The 27,092-nt window shown below is 38.7% G+C and overlaps 1 protein-coding gene across 1 annotated transcript in view; it reads left to right on the forward strand.

Annotated features, from left to right (window-relative positions):
- ROBO2 (roundabout guidance receptor 2) overlaps nt 1-26,737 on the forward strand; it is a 168,734-nt gene extending 141,997 nt beyond the window's left edge. The window contains exons 24-28 of the mRNA XM_057376620.1: nt 2,536-2,718; nt 7,224-7,394; nt 14,042-14,293; nt 18,715-18,816; nt 19,908-26,737. Of these exons, the coding sequence (XP_057232603.1) occupies nt 2,536-2,718; nt 7,224-7,394; nt 14,042-14,293; nt 18,715-18,816; nt 19,908-19,912 (713 nt within the window). The 3' untranslated portion in view covers nt 19,913-26,737. The remainder of the gene's footprint in view (nt 1-2,535; nt 2,719-7,223; nt 7,395-14,041; nt 14,294-18,714; nt 18,817-19,907) is intronic.
- The last annotated feature ends 355 nt before the right edge of the window (nt 26,738-27,092 follow it).

The raw sequence follows: 27,092 nt of genomic DNA on the forward strand, positions 1-27,092 counted from the left end.
TTAAAGAGCGGGTGAGAAAGTGGTACTGCATGTACCCTGAAAGTGACCCATCCAAATTACCCTGTGCATTGTATGTTGTGTCACAGCTGAGTGGTTAGCAGATGGAGCACTGTGAGCAAATGGAAATTAAAAGTTCTTTTAAAACATCTGCAGTTCCATGRATTGTGATACTGAAAACAGAAAGTGTTCTGTACAGTATATGGTTTTTTATGTCTCTACGTAAAGTAGAGAACCCTTGGGCCCTGAAATTAATGGCAATATATGTTAAATTTTTAGCATCCAAGTATCATCTTTTGACATCTGTAGCTCTAGATATAATTTTATGTTTCAGCTTGTACTTACATATTTTGTGGAATGTGTCTRTAAGTGATTGTTTGAAAATGTCCTCAGTTATAGCATTTCATTTTCTTACATCTTCATGAAGTGTTTTATCTGTAGTATCTCTTTTCATACATCATCAATAACTTGCTAAGTGTCTTTACTCTCCCTTCTCTGTGATCCTATTGCACTTTGATTGTTAGCTCAGAAAGTGCCTTCTCAGAGGAAATTCAGTTTTAGCCTTCCCTTGCTGTTATCTGGGCTCCCTCACATCTGTCTGCTTCAGGTCGACTATGTTTAGAAAATAACAATTTTATGTGTGCTCTTGGCAAGCAGAATCAAACTCTGTCACTCCCTGTTGCGCTTAACACACTTTCTGCCTGTCAGACCTCCGCAGACCTCTTTGGTTTCTTTTCTTGCATCTGAGAAGTGCATGGGCTTTTGTTGTTATAGCCTGCCACTTCTCTGACATTAAAAGGTTTGGTCACTGCAGCATCACAGAATAATCCATTGTTCTTGGGCTTTGTGGTGCAGCGTGCTACTGAATTCCAGGATTCATTTGTTGTACTCATGACCTATTTTTGCAGGACATTTTTAATATCTGACACCACCATTAGTTAATTAGCCTATCAATTAGCCAATAAGCAGGTCATTATTGATTTACTACTTAGCAATTTTAAGCACAGCAATGCTTTCTTGGACATGGATTTAAAAAAGGCTGCTGTAGTGAGACACATTTTATGTACATTTACAGAAATTCAGCTCTGCTAACCCAGTAAAGTCAGGGCCATGATGTATCCTTCCACATGTCTTTGGAAACCACTTCTCTGCAGATTCCCACAGGTTCACTGGGCTTCTTTTTTTTTTTTTTTTTTTTTAACATAACTGTTGCTAAAAAGCACATTTCATGTGTTTCAAGATGGTGTGGTGGATGTGTCATCTCAGAGCGACACGCTGTGTCTACTCAGCACCGTGCAATGCCATGTAATGCACCATGCAGTGCAGCAGCTCAGGTCCCAAAAGCACTTTGGTAGCTCTGCACCTCATGGTGGGCTGGTAAGGTCAGGCTGCCCTGTTCCTGGAGCAAAGTGAAATATTTGCTGCTGGTTCTTTCCTTTGCTTCCTGCTCCACTGCATTGTGCAGAATAACTGGGGCATTTTAGAAGTACAGAACATAATCATCTCCATCTGAAACCCTGAAAGAAATAGAATTAAAGTACTTTGAAAAAAATATTTGCTTTTGAGACTGCCATTCTCATTAGCTGACTGATGTTTGATTCATGCATGGAAAAAAATAAAATAGAAATAATACAAATAAAGAGCAAATAAGATTGATTCTTCCTTCTCTAGTTTGCTCTTTCTATCAAGATTTCTATCTGTCTTTCATGTGGTTTTTCTGGTATCTGGTTTTCTGACTGCATTTTTATGATGATGTTATTACTTTCCTCTCCTGCAGTGATGCTAATCCATAGTTAGAAGGTACCATGGGACCAAACGCTGGCCTAGCAACAGACTCAGTATTAAATTTGAGCATATATTTGCTCTGCTCTTGAATCTTAATTATTTCTAGCCTTTTATAAAAGTTACTTTAATCCRCTAGAATGAACTACTTCAGATCAGCTTTCTCAGGCCATTAAAACTGCTTATTTATTTTAAGGTTTTGATAMAATTGCATTGTGCCAGTCTTGTTCAGAGTAGCACTTGAAGTCCAGGCCTGACTGTAGCCACATATAYTGAGACTTGCACATGTGCAGTCCAAAATTAAGACTTGGTTTTGCAAACATCAAACTAGATACTGATTTGTAACATGTCAACTAAAAAATAACAAAAACAGTCACATTCAATTCAATGACAGGAAAAAGCCATTAATTTTCAAAAGAATTTACTGTGGAACTTTTGCATTTGTGGAGAGTGTGTAGTATTTTGCTTACAGGATCAAAGCTAGATGGAATAAGCTATGAATGAGGTCCCACCTAGCTCTGATAGTGCTCTGTTGTGCCAAATTCTGTCAGATAAACTTTGGGGTTTGTGTTGTGAAAGGATGCAGTAAGGGGGTCTTTAATCTTTAAATTAATATTGCTCTTTTGTACCAAGCTCTGTCAAATGAATTTTGGAYTTCCTGTTGAGAAAGGACGTGTTAAGCGGGTCTTTAATCTTTAGATGAACGAAGAATATCCAATGTGCACCACTCACTAGCCCCCCTACATTTGTTTTTAGGTTCAATGGTAAATGGATGGGGTTCTGCGTCTGATGAGGACCGTAACTTTTCTAGTCATAGATCTAGTGTAGGTAGCTCCTCAGATGACTCGATCTTTACCAGCGGCACTTTTGCACAAGCACTGGTTGCAGCAGCAGATAAAGCTGGGTTTAGGCTGGATGGAACCAGCCTGACCAGAACAGGTTTGTAGACTCCAAGTTGATGCTTTCTGCATGAAGGGTGTCTCTGCCTGTCCTTCTCTCAGTGAACCTGCCTCTCACACTTGTCTAACAYGCATGGAATAAGGTGGATGGAGATWCTTTTATCCATACATTTTCAATGAAACCTTGCATTATGTTTCATTTTTAGTGATTTGAAGTAGTGAATAGCACAAGCTTTTAATCTGCACCTTCTGTCTGCTGCAGTTGCCCTCTCTGCTGACTCTGCTGTAGRTTTACTGATGTATGCTCATTTAATATTTTGGTGAAGAAATTACTAATTCTGCCTTGCAGCCTTTGATGATTCCATTTTCTGAAAAATCTCCTCACAATCTTTCCCATTTCCAGTGATGAACACCATGTTTATTACCTCCATCCCTGCTCTTCTGTTGCATTTTATCTTGCAAAAGTGTGTTTTTCTGTGAAGTTTTCTAAGCATGGGGTGAATTGGTGTTCTTTTATTGTTAACAATACAAACTGTTTAAAGCTTTATTAAGAGTTGGTTTAAAATAATTTAAAAAGTTAATATATTTTGATAACATTTAATTTTAKTTATGCCAACTGAATCTGCCAAGTAAAATGTAACAAAGGTAAAGCGTTGCAAAGTATTGCTTTTGAAAACAGCCAGTCTTCTGAAATTAATTAGTGAAAACTAAATACAGTTTCGTTCATATTTTTAAAGCTCCATATGTTTTATTTCTATTAAAAAGAAAAAAAAAGAAAAGAAAAATTATCTTGAAATATTCTGGTAAAAAAAGAATACATTTGAATTTGCTCAATCTTGTMAAAATATCAACAATAATTATTTAATAATTATTTAAATCCACAAGTCTAAGCAAGGAATGAACTTGGGTCATGTTTTTTGTTATGCTTCCTGAGCTGATTCCTGATGACAGGTCCCATAATATTCCTATCATTGAAATTTTTTGATGGTTAGTCTGGTATGAAGTATCTCCTTCATAAAATGTATGCATTTAGGAGAAATGTCTCACATGTTGGGTCTGTAGGGTTTCTGCATGCAATAACTTCAAGGCAAGGATTGCCTTTTACGAGTGTTGAGAATAAAGGAAAGAGTTGATGGCAAGGTCCTAAGATTCAGCTTTTTACAAATCACTGGGACTTTTGCCACTGACTTTGATTCGACGTAGTCATCCTTAAAAGATTCTTATTTCACCAGACGAGAAGCCATCAATTATTTCTTTTATTAATGGAAAAATTGAGCAAATCTTTCTTATCAGTCGAGAAAAAAAAAAAAAAAAAAAAAAAAAAAAAAGCAGAACAAAACAAGAGAAATCATGTAGACCTTTACTTATCTAGTATGGACAGATTTGGCCAAATTGTGACTTAAAATATACTGTTTTCCTTGAAGAGTGTCCCAAGTTCTGAATGAAAGGAGTAAATCCTTTCCAACCTTTTTTTTGGTGGTGTTTGCTCCGGCAAAGTCTAATGCAAAGATTCACCCAAAGTTCCTGTCACGTGTATCAAATCTTTGAGAAATGCAGTTCCCGCCACAAGCACACACAGAAGTAAATGGACACACAAACACAGACACTTCAGAAAAAACCTGATTTTTTATTGTAGCTATGTGAATGGAAAATCCAAGGAAAGGATGAGAGCCCCCTTGTCAGTTGTATTTTCCCAGCTTAATTAGGTCACAAAATGCACTTAAAATGAGTGTATGTGTAATTCCTCAGACAGACCATTAGAGTAGAGGGTACAAAAAGATATCCAGTGGTTGTGGTAGAGACTTCAAGATATTACCCTCTTGCTCTCTTGATGACACAGCAGGCAAAATGGAAACAAACTAAAAATCACATGTAAACAAAGAGCCCTCCCCTCTTTTCCCCACGGAAACCACAACAAAGGGAAGCACTCCCCGTGCCCAGTGCAGTTTCATTGGGATGTGTCCCCTGGCAGGGCAGGGTGACTCGCTCAGACATCCCTGTCACAGCCCCCCAGGCTGCACAGGAGAAGCAGCAGCGTTATCTGTCCATTGCTCTGAAGGGAGTCTGCAGGTCCTGACTCTTCATTCCTCTGCAGTCTGGACACTTCTTTTCACCCCTTTAGAGCAGCTGTGAAATACTCTCAGCGGTASATGCTAAAGGAGATGTCCAGCTTGATGGGCTCACGTGGGAATGTTTGATTGCCAAGCATGAGAGCCACTGGTAAATCCAGATGTAGCTGTCTCTCCTGCCAGACACTTTGATTCCAGTTTCCAGAAGCCATCCTGTGATTTGCCATGAARTTCAAACACCTTTCCTTTTTAACACCCTTGGGAAATTAAATCAAGAATTAGTGGATTCATCCTTGTCTCCACTTGCACACACTAAATCTGCTGCAGAAAGTCTGACACTGCTCAGCAGTTTTTGCTGGAAGGGCTGCATAAAAATACAAGATGCTGTAATCAGTTATTAAGTGCATTGAAAAATTCGGGARTCTGCACATCATTTGTGTTTGTCCCATATCTGATTTAGGTCAGTGCTATTTATTTTGCCTCATTTTCATGAAGGGATAAATGAGAATGCTTGGTTTCTATCTCTTTTTAAAACCTGCATTCTGAATGAATAATGACATTTCTTTACTAAAAAGTGTGAAGAATCTGCATCCTGCAYTCCTAGTTGCACTTGCATGTTGTGAGTTTATTTTTGCAAAACATCTGTGCAGCGTACTGGGAGCTGGGATGGCATTTCAGGCTCACATCTGAATTTCTTTGCATTAGTAGCCTTTTTTTTATTTTTATTTTTAAACGAAATTTTAATTATTTTTTTTTTCTGTGTTCATCTGCTGTGTTATCCTTATCCATGGAACAAGGGTTTGATCACTTGTCTTTGTCTGGCTGCAGCTGGGCCAGCTATAGAAGTTGATGTTCCCAAATGCTTATTCCTTCTCTCACTCAGCCCCAGAATTAGCTGCTTGGGCGGTGTTATATAACCCAATTTTGGTTAAAACGAGCTAGGTTAGCAAAGGCATTGTTTTCAGACTATATAAGTTCAATTTGGCTTCTTTTTTTTTTTTTTNTTTTTTTTTTTTTCCTGTAGAGCAGGTTTAGCAGGGTCCTCCTCAGGGTGCACAGCAGTCAGAAGGCAGAAGATCAAGCCTGAGGCAGTCAGGAAATCTCTGAAGTCAAATAGTGAAATATTATTCTAACATGTATGTGTTAATGTGAAACATGTTAGAGAGATTACAGCTACATTTACACTTCGCCCTMTTGCACTGTGAATATTTCCAAGAGGATGCTGAGCTGCATATTACTCCCAATTAAAGTTTTCTAGATCAGGTTGTATGTAAAATATGTATTTTTCTGTTGAAAGGTTTTGCTAAAAAACTTAACTCACTGCAGGGTAGACCATGGTCCAGATTAACCAGAGGATAAAAAAAACTCCTTTCCATCTTGGGCCCAGTTGACCAGAAAAACTACAAACACCCRTTTTGCCACTTTCTGTCAACGCTTACACCATTTGGGCCTAGAGCAGCCCTGGAAGAGCAGAAGTTCTGACTGGCTTATGGATTTTCCATTGCAGAAAATGTTTTAAAATTACATTAAAACATGTAATTTTAATTACCAGTTCTAAATGAATTGAGATGTTAACGTCTCCAGAATTTGGCAAGAATGGCATACACAGAACTAAAGAAAGTAAAAGATGGTGATTTTTAATTTTCATCAATTATCATTAAACATTAAGTCTAGTTAACAGAATAAAAATATCAGAATAAGAGGAAGTAAATGTAGTAAATGAACTGTGTTCTTATATTCCCAGGCTTTTAATCATCTGCTCCCCAGAAAAGCATCAAAGATTTTTTTAAGAGAAATCACATAGCTTGAATAGTGTATTTATATACACTACATATATAAAATATATATAAATCTGAGAAATAAATTCAGTCAGAATATATATTTTTAACATCTAAAAGTACTGAAAATTAAAAGTACTGGAAAATTTTAGCATTTAAATATGCCCACATTTTTATTTCTTGAGAAGAAAGAGTCCTTGAGTATACAAACCTACATTGCTACATAGCTTGAAAAATCAGTTGTGTTTATCTCACTGGAGTTACTCCAGATATACAGTGCATATGGGAGCCCCTAAAATGAGAATCTGGCTCAGCAAACATGAAAGTGGAAGGCAGGAGGARATAAATTTGATATGATTGCAGAACTGTTTTCTCTCCCCGTTCAAGGCTGAGGAGTTGTTATGACACATCTGTTCAGCACACAGAGCAGGTAGGAGTTACATGGCATACAGTAGTTTTATCACAACAGATGCAATAATTTTAATTATAGAAGTTAAAGACAAAAGAATGCCAAGTTTTTYTACTTCACTTGTGGTGTGTCTTAAGGCAGTTGTTATCAGTGGGTACATTGAGGGGGCACTTGCTTGCCTCTGAGAATTTAATGTTTCACAGCACACATTAATAGAACAGCCCATTTCAAGACAACATTTTTTCATCTGGTTTCTTTTTTATTATTTTTTTTTTCTTTCTTTCTTCAGGCAAAGCATATTCTTCCTCTCAGAGACCTCGGCCAGGCAGTCCTTTTTCCACTGACAGCAACACCAGTGCAGCTGTCAGTCAGGGGCAGAGGCCACGGCCCACGAAGAAACACAAGGGCGGACGTTTGGAGCAGCCGGCGCTGCCCCATCGCCGGGAGGGAATCACGGATGGTGAGTGTCGGGGAGGAGAGCTGCAGCAAGCAGGGCTGCCCAGGGGGAGCAGGTAGAGCCTTCTTTTCAGGAATAGAGGTTACACTGAATTACAGCTTTGGTGGGGTKGGGTTCCCAGGTTCCCACCGGTGCAGTATTGCAGCTCTAGCAGTGTGGAGTTGGGTAGACATTTGAGGAGCCCCATTTCTCCTCTGAGCATGCCACCATCTCTTAGAGTTTCTCAGAACTCAGTATAAATCTTACCCCAAAATGACTGCATTGCACATGCGTTGACATAAAAAATGTCSTGTGAGTAATTTTTCATTTTATGGAAGTAGCCACCACTAGCAGTATGCCATGAATTCCTAAGGAGAAGCAGGGAGCTGCTCCCATGGACTCTGTTTGCTTTGTGGCTTTGAGAGACTCCCAGAAGCTCCTGCAACATGTGCCATGCTTTTACCCCATGATTCTGCCTCACTTCTTGTCTGTGCTGCTTCAGTCCTGACATCCACTGACCTCAGTGACTGTGTCTCCCTCTTTTACATCTCCACTTCTCTCTTATGACTATTTCCCATCTGGAAATTTCAGGCATGTCTGTTCTGCTCTTCTGATAATTAAGATCAGCTCTGTCTTCCATTTTCTTTGTATGCCTTTCTTGAGTCTGGCAAAAGACACACTTACTGCCTGTTGGTTTTTGAGAAAGATTGGATAGGAAGGTGGCCAGCTGGCTACCTCCCCCTCATTTCTTCTGATCCCTGGCCTTGTGCCTGCAGGTGTAGAAATGATYAGAGTCTTCACCAAAGGGGTAACTGTTACATCTCCTGCACTGTGGCTCATTCTCACTGCCATGTTATTTGTGGAAACAGCTTCAAGTAGCTTAGATTCTACCCATATGGATCAGCGTTGCTTTAAATATTAATTYCCTCCCCTTGTGGATATCCCAGAGGCCTTTCTGCTACACAGATCCATTGAATAGATGTGTCTGTGAACATAGTAACTGGCAATCGTGGATGTCACTTGTAGTGCTGGCCAAACTTTTTGTGCATGTTTTGTTAACCCTTCTGAGTGGCACATCCTGTCAYCCTGAACTGTGGGCATCTTGGGCCACAAATTCTGTGTGCATGTGAGCTTGTAGTGCATTTGGTATGGTGGGGCCTTAATCCTTCTGCTTTTGTACACTATTGCTACAGAAATGTTTTATAATAGTGTGGGTACCAGAAAATTAATGGGAATCCAGTTCAGGTCATGGGACAGATGGAAGTGGTGCTCCTCAGAGAGTGACTCCATGATAAAATTYGGCATTGTTTTAAATAAGCGAAAGATTTTAAGATTTATTTTAAAAGAGGGAATTCCTCTTGCCTTTTATTTATCCTTTATACAATACTAACCTTACTGGAGATTCTTTCATATATTTAAATCAGAATACCATTTATATACTATTTCCTTCAAGCTCCCAGACACAGGCAATAACCATAACAACTTTTGGACGTCATTAGGTTAATATTTGTCTATTATAAACCTAGCTAAAGTCCTTGCTATATGTTCCAAAAATTAATAATATACTGGAGCAACAGAGGAACTGTTCCCATCCTGTATTAACAGAGGAACAAACAAACAAACACAAATGGCACCGTTTTCCGCTTCAACTCCTACTGGATATGAGTCATTAAAGTGTAATGTCAAATCTGAGTCACAGTTAAATTTGCAAAAGATCATTTGTCAATTAAGGAAGCTAAAGGTTTCCTGTGCCACCTGCATGTATATAAACAATTGAATTTAGGAATTTCTGGCCTAGAGAAATTAAAAAATAGTAACTGGATGTTTCTGTGGAATATTGCCATGAACTTTACCAAGACAGACGATAGCACTGTGTTTAAGCTGTAGCTAGAAAAGCAAATAGGGGAACCTCAGATAGGTCCAGCAATTCCAAGCTCTAATCCAGGTCAGTCTGTTCAGCCCTGAGCCATCCTGATCTCTGTGAGAAGCATTGCTACATGTGTTCTCCAGTTTTTTTTCCCTTATAACTGCTTCCTCTTGGATTTGTCATGTGAGAATATACTTGGTTTGCCAGTTGTTTTCAAATTCCCAAGTTGGCTGAGTCCAAGTATCCTGTGTTTAAATCTCATCACATAYCGGCAGTCTGTCATTTTAAATTTTCATTGACCAAGAAAGCTCCAGCTTTCTCTGCCCATTCCCATACACATCCCAAGAATTTCCTCCTTGTTAACTGTAACCATGTGGGACAGTGCAAAAAACCTAAGAAACTGTAATATTTAACACATAGCACACACATCTCAGAGCRTGTAAGCATTTGAGGGTTCAAGTTCATGCTCAGTTTTGACAGCAATCCACACAAATCCCCTAAAACCCTGCTTCTTCATTTCCTTCAGCTGAAGGTCAGAGCCCTCTAGAGACTGACTCTAGATGGAGTSTTCATATTTGCCTTGCTATACAACTCGTTTTTTTCACTTCCACATCCTGAAAGGCTATGGAGACAACTGCAAATCCACAGAGGAAGAATCTGTTATTAATCCCTCAGATGATCAAAACTTGCATTCTGAGCTCACAGTCCACCTAAAAAAAAAAAAAAAAAGGAGGTTTTTAGTGTTAGGGCTCAATTTGTTTTCCTAGAAACAATGTACTCACGAATTGCAAAACAGTGGAATCTGTCTATCTGTCTTACAGTTTGCTGCACAGCAACTGTGTGACTGAAGTTAGAAGCCCTTCCTTAGCTGAACATGATATGCAACAAAACAAAACCCCAAAGAGGACACAGGAGGGAAATATGCTTAGGGTTTGAAAAGGGAAACTGAAACCTAAGRCTTGTTACCATGCCATGCCACTAACTTCCTACTGTGTATTACTAATAATTTTTCTAAGATGGATCACTGTAGAGAAAATACTTACCTTCTGATGGTAGAAAGTGGTTCAGAGGCTTATTAAATGTCACAGTAATTATCACCCCTAGGAAAAGAAATCACTGACACAGGGAGAAAGGTGTGTCCTTGTAGTTGTAGGTTCTTTAACTTGCTGCTTTTTCCAGTTAATAATGAGMGTCTGTGCCAAACCTTGTTGGTGCCCGAATCATTTAGCCAATGCTCTGCTTTCTAAAGAAGGGCTGGAGTAATCCCAGACTGAATATCTGTCTCCCCCTTATCAGGCACTCTGATGTCCTAYAGCTCCTCAATCACAATCCCTCCATTACTGAATCAATAAGACCATCACCTCCCCACCAATGCACTTATGAATTGCCTTGCAGGTTTGATAATCCTGCCATTAGAGGCTTCAAAATGATATTTTGAGGGATGACATCCTACTGACCTAGAAAGTTAGTAGCTTTCTGCAGGCTTTCAGGTATTTTCCTTACCACCTGAAGGATAAATGGGATTTAGATGGAATAGGGTGAAACAGTGTTACCACTCTGGGTATCCTCACTGAAAATCCTGCTGAAGTCCCTGAATTTCTAAATCCAAAACTTCTCTGAAGTGACTGACACGATAGAYGAGTTGGATTGCCTCTGTGTGGTAATAAGTCTTCTTGTGAGAATCTGGGCCTTCTAACTCAGCTGACATCTCTTACCCTTTAAGGAGGGTAGGAGAGGAAAGACAAAGCAGGACYGTTCTCAGTGGTGTTGGAGGAAGAAACTCATGACTCCAGATACATGGGATCTTTCTATACACCTAGGCAAGATGGCAGAAGATATTTAGTTTTTTATTTACTAAGGCACAAGTTTTAAATGCAGGATGTAAGTTGTAGAGCAAATAAAAAATCATATTTCCAAATTAAGCTCTCCTCCAGCCTCTTTTATTAAAAAGGACAGGTAGGTGTTGTTGTGACTGTCAGCCTGAGTAAGGAAGTGAAGAAGGAAATGGTTTAGTCAGTGATGTTTGGCTACAATTAGTAACTGTTCTTACAGATAATCTCAGACAGGTGTAACACAGTTCAGTAAGTCTGTACTAAGGCCAAAGCCACTTCATGTTAATTCCAAAGTACCTCTAGTTCTTCTAAAATTCTGTGAAGCTTCATTACAAGATGAATTTTATTTTTCTCTTCAACTCATCCATAGGTTTAAAGCACCCAAAGAAATTTACAGACGTGGTTGTTTCATTTCACATCTATGCATAAGTCAGTCTTTATGCTTATTTTGTGGATGGGTAAAAGCAATAATCAGGTTAACAGTAGATCAACATCATAACTCTTCAGTAATTCCAGGAGTTGCAGCCAGCTCTAGAACATGCAGTACAATTTAAGTACAAGCCTTCTTTCCTTTTAAGTATCTAATTAATAACAAATATTAGACAGCAATTTCTGAAGTAGGGTAGTCTGTTTGAAGTTTAATACTGCAATAATTTAAACTTCTTTTTTTTTTCCGTGCTACTATTTGAAAATTTTGTTTCTATCAAATGGTAAATATTTTATCTGGGAAAATTGCGTAGTCCGATGTCATGTTATGACCGTGTTTATTGGATTCAATGCATCTCCACAAAGTGCTTATAAATCACAACTTCRGTGATCTCTATTTCAGATTGCACAAGCAGATGCCAGTGTTGTGGTTCTGTGCATTAACTGGTTATGATCGCAATAAAATCAATTACAAGAAATGCCATTTTGGAAGCCAGCACTATAAAGCAATTTTAACTTTGGCAAGCTCCCATACCCTCCTGCTTCYACCTACAGTAACTCAAGTACAGTCATTGTCATGAAAGGTCACATCTATATTCATAAYGAAAAATTTCTCAAATAAATTAGTGCTGAACATAAAGCATGCACCAAGCTCACTGACAGATTATTAAAAGGCTGCTCTCGCCAGAGGGTSCTTATCTTAATCTGGGGCACAGCACTTCAGCACTGAGCAAAGGGGCAGGAGCTTCACTGGATACAACATTTTTCTCTTGTAAACACAAATAACCTGCATATCCTCATTTATTTATAAGAGACAGAGTTGACTGGAATGACATCTCAGCAACTTTGGAARCATTTCTGGTCCATATGTGAGGTATAAGTATCACCTCTAATGGCAAGGACACGAAAAAATTCTGTGTAGTATTATATAAAGCATTATATAAAGCTATTATAGCTGGATTACAGKCTTCGAAATAAACAACTCCCTCCAAAGGCCTCCTGACTAATTTATAAAATTAATTTCAGTTTCACTGGAGTTATAAACATCAGGCTTCCCTGCAGGCAAAACAGAGGTTTCCTTTCCATGCCCGTTCCTGAGCCAAGTTCAATTCCTTGGTAAACCTTCACAACACTGTAAGATACAAAGGACTAGAAAACAGGACAGACCCAAATCCATCGTAAACTAAATCAGGGTTTAGTGAAGTTGGCGTGGCTGCAGAGATTTATTTGGATATCCATTCCAACAAAACAGAGTTATCAAAAGGTGTTCCTTGTATAGGATGGATATATGATATGGAAGAATTTTCATTATGATACTAAAAGTGTCTCCATTTTCTGATTTTTATTTTCCTTTTAAATAATTCGGACTGTTCTAAATCTATCATATGGTTTACACAAAAAGCTTGCATTTAGAATTAAAATTATCCTGAGTCTATAATAACCTTGGGTCTTGGACTAATAAAAAAGTATACTTTTGCCCCCACAAATGTAACTAGAAGGTTGATCTTCAATTCATCAAGCACCCTCGTAGTCCAAGTCACAAACTTGAGAAGGACAGAAGTTGTTAAGAGACCAGGCAAGTGTCTTTCTGTTAGCTGAAATGGTATTTAAATTGATTATATTTGCAAGACTGCTAAACTTCAGAGCAGCCATTCTCTAGTCTCTGAAGACTTCAGATCTTCATTTACTTGACTAAAAAACTCACCCATTGTTTGGTGGTTCCATTTAAACATATTTGTCAGAGATGTACTGATGCTTCTTCAATGGCAGTAGGTTTTACAATTATTTTTTCCCAATTTTTGCAGCATTTTATTAATTTTGATGAAGTTCTATATTAGATTTTGAGTTTACACCTCAAGTTGAAAGTGTAGCCCTAAAACAGGATGAAGCAAGCCCCAGTATGGTGAGGTGAAATTGTCAACTGGCGGTTTTCCATGGCCTTTCTTAATTCCTTGCTGTTACTAACAAAAAGCTGGAGTACACCCCACAGAGAATAAATCCTATCTTTAGAAGAGCAGGTCAGGGCTCAATCTATGGATTTTTATAGAAGTGAGGAAGAGCTAGCAACACAGTAACCAAAATAAAGAGCTAGCAGGAGTCAAAAGCCCTTTTCTGATTAACATGGCATTTCCTCATTTCGAAATCGACTGATTTAGTGACACGCATGAAGGGGTGCAAGCCTCAAACAGCAGAAATCTGTTTGCCTTAGTAAACAAAAAACCTAAGTAAATGAATACAATTAAATACAAAGAAATTTGTTCACAGGAATCTAAGTCCATTAAAAAAAATTAAAAACACCAGAAAAGCTCCAAAAAAACCCATACATTATATGCAAATAAAAAACTAATTGTTAATTGTTTAAATTCTCATTTAAACAAAACTTCTTTAAAATAAACAACTTTGCGTGCAACCCCTGGGCAGAGTCCATGTCTCAACCGCTGGCACTCGGACTGTTTGCAAAGCGCTTTTCTTTTCAGCCTCAGAACCAGAGCTTCTGTTTCCATGACAAAAATTTAGTTCACCTGAATCTTATTCACGTTTTTTAGATCTTCCACCACCACCCGACCCGCCCCCCGGTCAGGGTTTAAGGCAGCCCATCGCGCCCGGCCAGCGCGGAGGCTCTGCCGAGAGGAAGGGCAGCTCTCTGGAGAGGCAGCACGCAGATGACACAAAGAGYTCCCTGGACCGGCCCGCTAGGACATCACTAGAGTGGCAGCGGCAAGCCCAGGAGTGGATAAGCTCTACAGACCGCCAAGAGGATTTCAGRAAAGCCCAACACAAACAAGCCTTCGGATCAGGTGTGTGTGTGCTGCTCGGCACCCCAGGAGTTGAGCGCCTGGCAGGGCTCTGGGGGCACCTCACACCCGCTGGAAAATGCAGAAAGGCAAAGTGGAATGGGAGCTTGTCATYCAGCTGTTTTCCCTCCTGCAGCAARGGAATCTCATTAGCACCTGGCTCRGTGCGCTCTTTSCAGTGTTTTGGAAATTAATAATGTTCTCAAGTGTAGCGATGGAGAAAATAGGAACAGTTTCAGGCCAGCAGGGAAGGAAGGAAGGAGAGAGAGAYTTTTAGAATATCTTATGTTAGGTGTATTTAATTATTATACAGGGCCATATTTTCCAGTTCTTTCAACCTGCTTCCAAGTCGGCAGCAGTYGTTTTTACACAAAAACAACTTGTCTGCAGCAAGGCTGATCCTTCTGAGGAGCTGATATTCCTTCTAGCTGTATTAAAAAACTCCTCTCTTCTCTTTATTCGAGGATGTGACAAAGTAGTGTTCGTCTCTTAAGCCCAGCAGTTTGACAGMGCATGTTTTCACCTTCATGCAGGGTCTGCACCTTTCCACTAGCTGACTTTGGAACCTAAATGGATTTCAAATCTGCAAAAATTTGCACAGGAAGTGATGCTAGGCTGGAGTTGTATTTGTACAATATTCACACTTTCCTTCTGTCAGCCTAACCTGAGTAAAAGCTGATGTTTCATCTTGGTCATCTTCTTTAAGCCATTAATCATCTCATCCCAGGGCAGTGCTGAATGGAGTGATACAAGAGGACAATTAAGATTTAAACAAAAAATTATACTGTCTGTGAAGCTTTTTCTAGGGTTACACTGTTTCTTCACTTATGTCTGTAGCTCCCACAGTCATACWAGAAGTACTCTTATCACCCATCTTTTTCCTGATTTTATTCAACTCTTAATGCTGCTTGTTAATCTAACACACTAATACCACTGACAGACTGACAAAAAACRTAGTAGTGCACAGGCAAACCTGTTGTGGGGACAGGATTTATTGAATAAAGTCCTCCAAGGGAAACTACTGCTACCTGTATTTAAAATGAAAGTATTTYAAATACAATCAATATTTTAAAAATAACAATAATAGTACTGTTAAAACCCTCTAATATATTGGGTGCAGAAACAAATGAGTGTCTATCCATGTTCTGAAATCATGATGTGAAGTCACAGTTTAAAAACGTGAATGTGAAATTCATGCTGCTTGGTGAAATGGCAATTTTAAGTGCAATGCATAAGATGTACAAACACGTAGAAAATAGCCCAAATATGCTCAAYGCTTCTCAGTTCCTTGGAAAATACAATTATTAAGGATGCTTCTCTGACCTGCTTAGCAAGAAGTCACTTTTTCTTCCTCTGCATCACAAGTGTACAAATAGAATTTGTCATTTATTCTGTGATGCAGAGCTTACACAGTAGTAAAATTCCCATCCTGCAGGGCATGCATTTATCTGTCCATAAATAAGGAGAGCTTGATCTTGACACTTCCAGTGCCCTACAAAAGCACTGAATATAGGACTGAAGTGGTTACAGGTATCTTGTTCTTGTCAAATTCAGGATGCCARGAGCAAGTGCATATCCTTTATGCATGAAAAAGGATTCCTCTAGGGGATATTATGAGTTTACACTGGTGTGAGGAGTTCATAAAGTTTGTGTGCAAGATGGGTCAGAACTTCATATCTGTCAGTCTGCATTCTCATTCCAGCCTCTTGCACTGCAGCTTTCTTGCTGTGCATTCTTGTCTCTCACAGATTTACAAAAGGCTGCTCTTGTGCATGATACTGGTTTATATCACTAAATTTGGGTGGTTTAATAATGTTAATTGTGCTTCTTCCCTTTTCCTTTATTAATGGCGTTGTTCTTTGGAAATCTATCCTGTCCCAGTTTTCAGTATATTTCCAAAAGGAGTTATTATTAGCTATCAGCTTCCAGAAAATAGCTAATTTGTGACTTAGGAGGTTTCATTCAGATGTTACCAAGCTGTGACTGAAATTTCAAAAGCAAGACCTTTAGTTTGAAGTTGAATAGAATAAAAATACCTGAGTCTGGGATCCGTGTTTCCACTAGTTGCTCTCAGTATAAATGTGATCACTGAGTTSCTGGCAGTGGCTTCAATGTAGAACTACAGTTACATCACTTCAAATGTGACATTGCCAGCTCCCACTCTGAAGAAAGTAATGCTAAATCAGGTTACAATAGTTTTGATAACAGGAAAAACCTTTTGATTATTTTATGGGGTATAGCAGCATTGTTAAACACACATATCCTGATTTCACAGGGGCTGGAATTRTATCTTATTAAAGGCTCAGTGTTTCAAAGAGAAAGGCACCAGCAAAACCTCCCCATATTCTTTGCAGGCCTGGACATGGAGCACTGTTTGGAGTATTTAATAAATGTGAGCCCATTCCCAGGACTGGAGACAACTACTTTTGGTGTGCTAGAATGTTGTGTAAAACCTAGCCTTTACCTTATGCCACAATTACTTTCATTATGGATTATRTTTATTTCTGAGGGCACAACAGATAATTTAATATACCATATGCTCCATAATGATAATGCACTTTATATTTATTCATGGTCATTTTTCCTCAATATTTCATTGAAGGAGGTCTTATCCTGAGTCCACAAGCTAGAAAAACAAATCAATTGACTATGTAWGTCATCTTCCAACTCTTTTGCAATGCTAGTGACTTTTATTTTCATCCTTTAAAAATGTATCCAGCTTTCTGCTAAACTGATTTATGGCCTTTGCTTTATTGTTGCCTTAATGCAAACTGTTTCATATTTTTGCCAGCCTTTGGAAACCAGGTTTGCATCTGATTCTATTGTTAGGTCTTGATATATAAAAACMAAGTAACATAATTTAGGAGTCTGTGGCTGTTAAATGCCATTTTACTCTGTCTTTCAAGCATTTCTTTTTATTTCAGCAAGAAGAGCACATGGTCAGGGTACAAAACACTGATAAAGCCCTTATGTCCTGCAGCACAAATATTCTGGTCCATTGGGCAGAGGCAGAGGGAGATACTTTGGCAGGGAAAGAAGTCAGCTGCCTGCCTTCTTCTGCAACAGATTTACCTTTCAAACAGGCTCAGTTCCTTGGCAGATAATGTGGGGAATCCCCACGTCCTACTCACTTGTGGCAATGGGCACAGAGTGAAATCCTGAGTTTCTTCCCCAAATTTGTTCTCACTAAGTTAATTGTGCCTCTGCTGCAGCCTTTGCAAAGGCTTCAACCTTGTGAATCAAAGCGTTTTTATCTCCTCTTTCTTTCCAACCATCCCCACCTACTTTTCCTCCTGTGTTCCTGCCCTTTGTCAAAGAAAAGAGTWTCTTCTCATCAGGTTGTTTAAGAGTGAAGACAATTGGAAAAGCAAAATAAAGAAAACCCTTTTGGCCTAGATTCCCTTTGGAAAAAAGGCAAGATCCAAGCAGTAGAAATCACACTGATTTCACAAGGGGCAATTGCTGTGTTTGAGGTTAGGAATATGTACTCATATTCTTTCTTGAATCAAACTATATTTAGCAATATCTCTTTCTTCAGCTTCTTAAATGGCAAAGGTGGATCATACACAGCAAAGAAATAAAATAGTGCTTCTATTTCAGTGTTAAATCAGTGCTTCTGTTCTGCTTCTTAGATTTGGGTTATTACAACAATATCTCCTGGAAACCCTAATCAGAAGTGATGTCTTGTTTTACTTCATGCTGTATGAAGACATACAGTTTAGTGCTTTATTGCTATTAATCCTGCTCTTGCAAGCAGTTCATTATTACAGGTCTTCCAGAAAAAGAATCCAAGTGAGCAAAAGTAAGCCTTTTGCTCATAATGGAATATGAAACAAGCTGCAGGATTATTTATTCACCCCAAGTAATACAACTATAGTGTATAATACAATATTTTCCAAAGTAATTCAAAACACCAGTTAAAAAAAAAATTGTCAGTGTACTTTGCATCCTTAGAAATTACTGAGTTGCTGGAAGCTAATTAAATTAGCTGATATTGTAGTTCTTTATCTAAACTGATTGGGGTAATGTTGCCATAATTTAAGCTAAAGAAAAGGTAAAAGCGCATTTRTGTAGGCTCAAAGCAAAAATCTAATCATAGCTTCATTGTTTTGGAAATTGCATGTTCACCTATTTTTATTAAAGTATCTATGATTCATGATCTGTTACTCATAATGAATCTAGACTTTTTATAATTAATACAAACTGACTTAGGAGTTTACAAGGAAGCAAGATTAAATTCATGCTGGCTTCTCTGTCCTTGGGATACAACTCCTAGTTGTGTATTTTCTTAGGTATAATTGTCATGCTACAAAGCAGGACAAAATACAGATATGAATGAATATGATGTGCATAAATGAATAGCTTGTATATTCCCATTTCTAGGACTTTATTGGTATTTATTTTGCTTTGTTTTGCTTTTCTAGAAGAGGCACTCGTACCRTATAGTAAACCCAACTTCCCATCCCCTGGTGGCCACAGCTCTTCAGGAACATCTTCTTCTAAAGGATCGACTGGACCTAGAAAAGGTGAAGTCTTGCGAGGAGGTCACCAACGCAATGCCAGTGACCTTCTCGATATAGGCTATGTGGGATCAAACAGTCAAGGACAGTTTACTGGTGAATTATGTAAGTCTATCTCTAGCTCCAGTTAAAACTCTCAAATAGATAAAAGAAATAAAATTACAAATCTGTTGTGAAGAGAGTAGGAAGTTGTCTCTGATGAGCAGATTAAGCTTTATSCAGATCTTTTTGCCTTCTGAGGTGTATTGCATGTGATGGCAAACAAATGYAGTCYCTCTGTYCTTTGGTTTGGACCAGTTTAAATCYSTGTAAGCCATGCCAAAGTTGTCTACATGCTACATCTCTCAAGGTGTAATGCTAGTGAAGCATGGGGAAAATTGATAAGCTATTCTAGTAACTTAGAAATTTTTTTGGCAAATTGTTGTGTGTTTGTCATGGAAATGCCACTAACAGATTTCCTCAGCCTTCCYCTTAATTTCCTGTTGCTTCATGAGAAGTATTCTCTTATATGGAAGTCCTGTTTTCTTGATTCTTTCCCCAGTTTGTCAGTTATGTATGTCCACTCTTTCCCTCAGCATCCCAGGAGAGGGAAATTATTTTCCAAATTTGTTTTCCTTTATCACTCAGTATCTGTTAAACTTTGGATAAACCCATGTTGATGCTGTGCAGTAGCAGATGCCCAAAGGTTTGACTCTGTTGTTTGAAGCAGTACATCCAAACCCTGGCGTGCTCAGGCCTCAGGCATGCCGGTGTGTTTAATAAATTTATTAATGGTAATAAGAGCACTGGAGCTGTTGGCATGTCTGCATCCTCTTGCTGCACTCAAACCCTCAGCAGCTCCCAGCATCTGCTGCCCAGTAGCTGTAAGAGAGCTGATGGTGAACCACAAGTCCTGAAATGTGCAGTCTCAGATATGGTGTTGGTAAGTSCTAAATTTTAGCATCCGTAGCTTTTCATATTAGAAGAATTAGTCCTCTTCTCACAGCCTATTGAATATTCATCCTGTGCTGCAGTAATATTGCCATAGGCTTTGTTTTGTGTGTTTTTTTTTCTCTTTATTACAACCTCTCTCTCTCTCTCTTTGTTTCTCTCTATAGAGTAGTTGAGAAGACACATTGCAARCTGCTCTGATGGACCATCAGGTCTGAACTCATGGAAGTGATGACACTAAACAGTGCAATGAACATTTTCTTTATTTATGTACTATTAAAAGAACTGTAAATGCAATGTAAAGACACACAGCCACACATATCCCACAGATACTTTACTTGTGTTCTTCTCTTTAACACACCATCCACCTTAAACTATTCCTTGTCAGGAGTATATAAAAAAAAAAAAAGAAAGAAAAAAAAATCACCCTCCAGGATGAAAAGGATTTCCTTCTGTATATAATTTCTTTTGTTGCATTGCTATGCAAGCTCACCTTCTTTTTAGCTATGTTCATATTCATGTCTGTTTTTACTGGTCTGTTGTACTATATGTGAATTAATAGGCTGTGGTGCCATATATTAACTTTTAATTGTGTAACTTTTATGTTTAAAGTTTGCACTGCAATTTTATTTGGTGATAAGCACAAAACTCTACTCCTCATGACATGAAGAAAAAAGAGACTGAATGTGTGAAGAAGGTTTACGTCCCGTAAGCTACTTTGGATGTGACGGAGTACGTTAGGTGGTTTTCCATTGGGGCGTAGAAATGAGAAAGTGACAGGCAAAACTGATGTCAGTGAAGACATTAGAGACAGATTTAAACCTTTTAAAAGCAAGCAACATAGTTGCTCTTCCTATTTAAGAAGGGGTCAGAAGTCAGAAGTGTGAGATTAAAGAGTGAATATGAAAACTAAAGGTAGCATGAGATGGCCTAGACCCTTTCACAAGAATGATACCCTTAGGAYCTTCTTTCAGCCATCCCATGCCACTGAGTAAAGGGGAAGAAAAACAAACCTTGCCTCAAAAAAAAAGAACTTTAAGGTGTTTCACTAAAGCTGTTTTTATTTTGCAGTTTAAAAGAATTACTACCATTAATTTCTCCAGCCCAAAATAGAGGACAGAGATTTTCCAGGAGAAACAAACCATATAGACACAAGGAATACCTAGYAAGAAGATAAGAATGCAATTTATTATTAAAGACATATTCAGGCTGCTTCCAAAAAATTGAAATGTCAGAGTATCTTATTTCATCTTTCCAATACATGTACAGTATGATAGAGGATAAAGCTGCACCACTGAAATTCATGACATTAATTGTTTTGATGCAGTCTACACAACCCTTTCTGTTACATACCTGAAGTCTCCAGCAAGACCTGAAGTTGGATCCACTAAATTTATAGTAAAATGTTTAGTGTTTGGAAGGAAAGCAATGGTCAAATCAATTTTGGCTTGCATTAAGTATATTTCTGGCAATACAATACATCCAAAAAGTTGGATATAAGCAAAGAAAGTCTTTGACCTATGTTTAAGTGAGTGGCTTCAAACTCTAGTATGATGAGGAAATAACGCATGTTTATACACTTTTTGAATAAACCTGACTCTGTAAGTGGACATTAATGACAGCATCCTGTCTCTTCATTAATTTTCACAACTTTGTCCAAGTCTTCTGTACCTCTCAAATCTCCAAGAGTGAATTCTCAAGCTTTTCTTACAATATTGTATGTGGATTACCCACTCATTACTTTGATGCTGAATTTAAATATTGCATCTTACAGCTTATTTCTGTTAGTTATCTGACCATGAACACAAGTTTCCATTGAATACCTTTTTCATATAACCAGTCTATGTTGTTTTATATATTGCCTTGGAGCTCACCAGTATTAAGAACACTTCTAGTAATGGCAGAAATTTAGAAAAGTAAATTATGATGCTAAATATGTGTTGCTTTTCATTTCATTAACTTGTTCCATGATAAGATAAAACACTACAGTCATCAACTATAACTCAGCACTACTGAATATTTGAAAAATGGTAGTTAACTCCCTTTAAGGTCAAGACGTGTTAAGTTGCAAACAAAAAAAAAGTTGAGGAAAAAAAGTATAAATTTATTTACATATGTGACCGATGAGTATATTTCATTTTCTTGCTTGTTAAAACACCATATTTAAAATTATTAGTTAAAAATGTGCAAAAATGTTCAAGTAAGATAAAGAATGCAGCATAATTACCTATATATGGTTTTTATTTTGGTATTACCATCTGAAGAGAAGACTATTCAGAGTACAATTCAAATTTAATTCTCTGGAAAATGTTTAYCTCAGTCACCAGTAATTGTTTTTTCCCCGGTTAATTCAAAAGTTTGTGCTGAGCTTTGGTGGAACACCTTACTCACTCTATTCTATTCAAAATTCAGTACCATTAGAGGTTGATAAAGCCATTCCAATTACTTTCAAATATGTGTTTTATCTCTTCCACTGGAAAGTAAATGTGTGTCAGTATTAAAGCTGTGCAGTACCATGATGTTCACTAACTTGTCCATCTGCTTCTGTACATTTTTGTTCATTAATAATTTGCTTACAATATTACATAAGGTGTTGTTGTGTATGGCAAAGTGTCTCCATTATCTTACAGGTGATGTCTCTTCTTTTTTTTCCTCTCTCTCTTTTCTATACAGTGTACTTCCAATGAACCACAGTACATATTTTTTAAAATGCCATTTAATTTACTATTTTAAAAGAAGTATTCTTCTTTTTTTAAAAAAAAAATGAAAACATTTATTGTGAATAATGTGTTTAAAGAAAAGGGATGTTGTGGCAGCACTTAGAATTGTTTTTTAATTTGTTTTTTTAAAAAAACTGTTTATTGGCTACCGTTTGTTCACGAAAAAAGTATGACCTCTTAATGTGTTTCATTGGTATTGTTAGTGCAGCAAAGTTTAATTGGCATAAGAAGTTGGTTAATAGTACTGTTGAAGTGTGTATTGTATATTTACTGGGGAAAAAATAAAACATATTCACATTTCAAATCTATGTTAAAAGGCCTTGAGTAAGGAGTCAATATGTGAAAACCCAAACGGAAAATCAGGCAATAATAACATAGACTGAGCTATAATCATCACTGTCCACTTACAGGTGACAAGGAACATTTTGTACGCTATTTTTTGAGCCAGTGGTAAACATTGCCTGTGCTAGGGGTTTGTGTTTGATGTCCTGTGTGCACTGGGAGCAGCTGTACCAATGTCCTTGCACTGATACAGCTCTTCCAGTGAATATTCTCTTTGCAGCTGTGCTCCCTCAGCATGAGGGAAGGACTGCAGGGGCACAGCTTGCTCTGCCTAAAGCCCACAGAGTTGTGGCTGTGTAAAACCTGCTCTGAACCCTTGGGCCTGGGGTTTGGTACTGGTGGAGCTACTGCCAACCCAGTACAGAATAACCTCAAAATGTATGGATAAGTGCTAGGTCAATTTTTCTCAACCTTTGCATTGAATACATGCTCAATTTTAAATGCAGGAGGGCTGAAGGACCAAATGATAAATTGTTCCATGTGCTTCAGTGGTGTATTGCTGTATGGGCAGCCATTTCAGTGATGCAAAGAACAGACATTTCTTTTTTTTRTTATTTCTTTTTTTTATATTTTAAATTTTTTTTATTTCCCAAGTGTGTATCCAAGTCAGTAACTCTTTAGAATTCCTTTCGGTTGTCACCTGAAATGCAACAGAAACACCGTTCCTTGGGAAAAGCACAAAAGATAAGGTTCATGGAATGTTTTTAARTGTATTAATTTAACTAAACACTGGTGCAAAAGGAAGGCTTGGCTGTTTGAAATAATTCTGTGCTGGTTTATGCTTGCCTCAGCCCATACATTGTCAGCCATGAGAAGAGGCGTGTACTGAGGCTGAGAAAGAGCTCACAACTGAAAGAGGAAAGGAAATAGGGTTGGGGGAGATTTTGGCAGGAACTTCCATTTAAAAAAGAAAAAATTACAGGCAGCTCCTTTGGCTTGTCTACAGTTTATGCAGTTTGGGGTTTTTTTATGATTAATGGCTTGGGGAAATTTAGCAGGGGAACTAGAAAGAAAAAAAAAATGATCTTCTTTTATAAAGATTGGGGGGACCTTGTTTGCTGAGGGGAGGGTTTTTTAATTTCTTTTTTATTTTTTTAACACATGTTTTGTGTTCCATCTATCTGGAACACATTAGGTAAAAAACAAATTGTTTTTGTAAACCATGTAGGCAACAGACAATTCATTTAGGAGGCATATTCAAAGAGCATGAAAACGGGAAAAACTAATACTGAAATAAGGAGCAYATACTGGTTTAGAATTGGCTAAGTCCTCCACAGTTTCACATGCAATTTTGAAAAGTATAATGACATGTATAAACTGGTTTTGATTGCCATACCAAAATGAATTATCCAAAGTCCACAGGAGGCCTAGATCCTCGGGACACTGAATCTGGTGCTTTATTTTAAATATTTTAAATATGTGGTGAATCCAAGCTGATGAGGCTGAAGTATGAGAGTCCCCAGCTCTGGCAGCTCAGACCCCAGGGAGTGTCCAGCTGGGAAGCCCTCATGGCTTTAGGCTCAGCGTGTTTCTGTGGATCCCAGGCAGGTCAGGATGTAGAGGAAGGTCTCTTCTCTGAGGATGGAGTTTTCAGGGCAGGGAAGATCTTCAGTTACTGTGGTACCGTGGTGGTTTGCATTGTGACCTCTTAGACAGGCACGTCTCACATTTTGGGCCATCCTCCCTAATTCTCATCTCAGTGCATTCCTGCTGTGGTCTGTGCACTCAGTGCTGTTGTTGTTCCCTGGATCTGGGGTGTCTGGCATGGGACTGCAAGAGCAGAAGAGCTGTGGAGGTGCTCTGCATGCTCTGAGTGGCCAGATGTGKGGATAAATGCTGTGTTGGTTCAGGGGGAGCAGGGAGCACCGGAGAGCAGGGACACCAAACTGCTCCTCTGGCTTGTCCTCTGCCCCTCTGCAAGACTGACCTCAGTCCTGCCAGCACTCCCAAATTGRTGGATTCAGCTCACAGATATCCCCTGAGATCCAGAGGAGATGTAGGGCYGTGCTCACGAGCACAGGAGGTTATTTGAGGAGAGGCAGCTCTGAGTTCTGCGGTTGGTGTGAGGACCGGATTCCTCTCTACCCTGCCCTTATCTAACTGTGGAGATACATCCATGGAGATCCCACCAGAAAAACAAATGCCTGGAGCAGAGCTCAGCATTGTAGCATCTCCTGGCATGTGACTCCTTAGTCTGTTGTAGACAATCCTGGGTTCTCTGCTGAATTCTCACCATGTGCTGAGGACTCTGATGCCTCATGACATCTAGGCCAGTGAGRTGTCTACTCTTGCTTTAGCAGAATGGACCAAAAAAACAAAAGCCCCCAAAATCTAAACCTTTAATTTTAACACAAACCTTTTAAAACAATCCTCAGAAATCCTAGAAAATAGCATTTCAGATGCACATTTGACAATTTTGTTTTTCTTTTTCTTGGTATTTTATTTTGGCTACCCTTGAAATGATCGATTTATTTTTTTTTTTCAGAGCAGTTACACTGTCCCTGCACCCCTACCCCCTGCATTTTCCAGTACTTATCTTCCATCTGTAAAGAAGTTAYGGTAGAGAATTATGACATTTGTGTACTTCCATTGTTCTAACTTTGAGCAACAAGGTGCACAGTTGCATTCAGTTCAATTGATCAAAGCCAGATGGGCACAAAATGTTTGTGGGTTATTTCTTKTCTAAAAAGGCCTGCTACCACTTGTGCTGATATTTGTTCCCCATTTATGCTGATCAGTGCATCTTTTGCCTTTAAGGATGCCATTAGTAACTCTCCTTTGTGTTCAAAAGCAGGAATCCATTGTGCAGCACTTGGAGAGCCACTCGGATGCAGGTAAAGAATATAACAGCTTGAGCAAGTGCTAATTAGAACCAATTAAAGTTAATTGACCTCCTTTGGCAGTAAAATGCATAATAGAACTTGCTCTGTCCTTGCAAAATGGAGATCTTGCCTCTAAGCTGAGAGTGAAGCAGGGTTTGGTGCAGCAGCCTGGAGTAATTATGTGGGTATAACAACCAGGAAGCTGCTTGCTACAATTTGTTCTAATAACTGAGCTCTGCTGTATCGGGGCAGCACATTAAAAGTGAGATTTCTGCTCCAGTCTATTTAAAAACCTAATTTTTACAGAGCAMATGAGCATCCCGAGGTACTGATACTAATCTCTAGGAATGAGTTGGCAGAAAAATAGAGTCCCTTTTATAGGTAAGTAATGGTGTGAGCATAAAAAAAATCCCACAGTTACTGGCCTGCTGGTTGGAAAGAGCCCTGAGATACTCAGAGTTTGCATCTGTCCTGAGCAGAGGGGTGAGCTGGTGCTTGGTCTGGGTGAAAGATCTGCCCACAGATCGGGATTCCCCACTGGACCTTGCCATGGGGTCCCCCTGTTGGAAAAGGGGCAGTGGCCTCCATCAGCTGAGGTTTGTGGTGCTGCTGGACTGCACCACTGCCACTGGTCAGAGGTACCCAGAGGGAAAGAGCAGGGGAAAGAAAAAATGAAGGATAGGAAATGAAAAATTGTATGAATGCAAAAGCATCAGTGGTGGGTGCTAAACTATACATCGCTGTGAAATGTTGAAAAGCCATTTTTATTAGCCAACCAGAATTGATCCAGTTTCTGTGACCATGCTGTGATGACTTTTTGCTTGGCAGGAACTGAATGCGACTGATTTTGCTGCTAACTTGGCCTTACTATGAACAGCAATAAAGGTGTTAGTCAGGTGGGGACTTTGATGTGACCAGTAACATCACTCTCCCTTCAGGGAATGTTCTGTGCTGGCTTGTTAATGAATTTCTTTCCTAATGAGTATCATTAAAAACCCTTTGATTAGCTATTTGTGTGAATGCCCTTCCTTTTTCTTACTTGCACGAGTGGCAGCAGGATTTTGCCCCAGGCAGAAAGCACGAAGCTCTGTTCCTCACCTCATGAATACAAGTCTGAGGCAAACAGCAACAGCAAAGAGGGTGAAAAAAAAAAAAAAAAAAAAAAAAAATAAAAAAAAATAAAAAAAGACCTCACGGATGAGTTGAAGTTATTTTCTACACATGTACGACCTGAGCAGGCACCAGCATTCAGATGGGACTGTCATTAGGGGAAATGAAGAGCAATAGGTGGTGATGCTGAAGCATGCAACAATAATTTACATACACCTCGAGTGCCAACAGGCAGAGAAACAAATAAAGCTATAACCTGGGGAGAGGCAATGCCAGAGAATAAATGGACCGCAACGAGCAAACAAAAAATGCCATGTCATAAAATGTAGCAAAAAGCGTGGAAAACAAAATTAAAAAC

This window comes from Malurus melanocephalus, unplaced genomic scaffold (genome assembly GCF_030028575.1).
Source record: "Malurus melanocephalus ecotype Western Australia unplaced genomic scaffold, MMel_1.1 scaffold_285, whole genome shotgun sequence".
NCBI lineage: Eukaryota > Metazoa > Chordata > Aves > Passeriformes > Maluridae > Malurus > Malurus melanocephalus.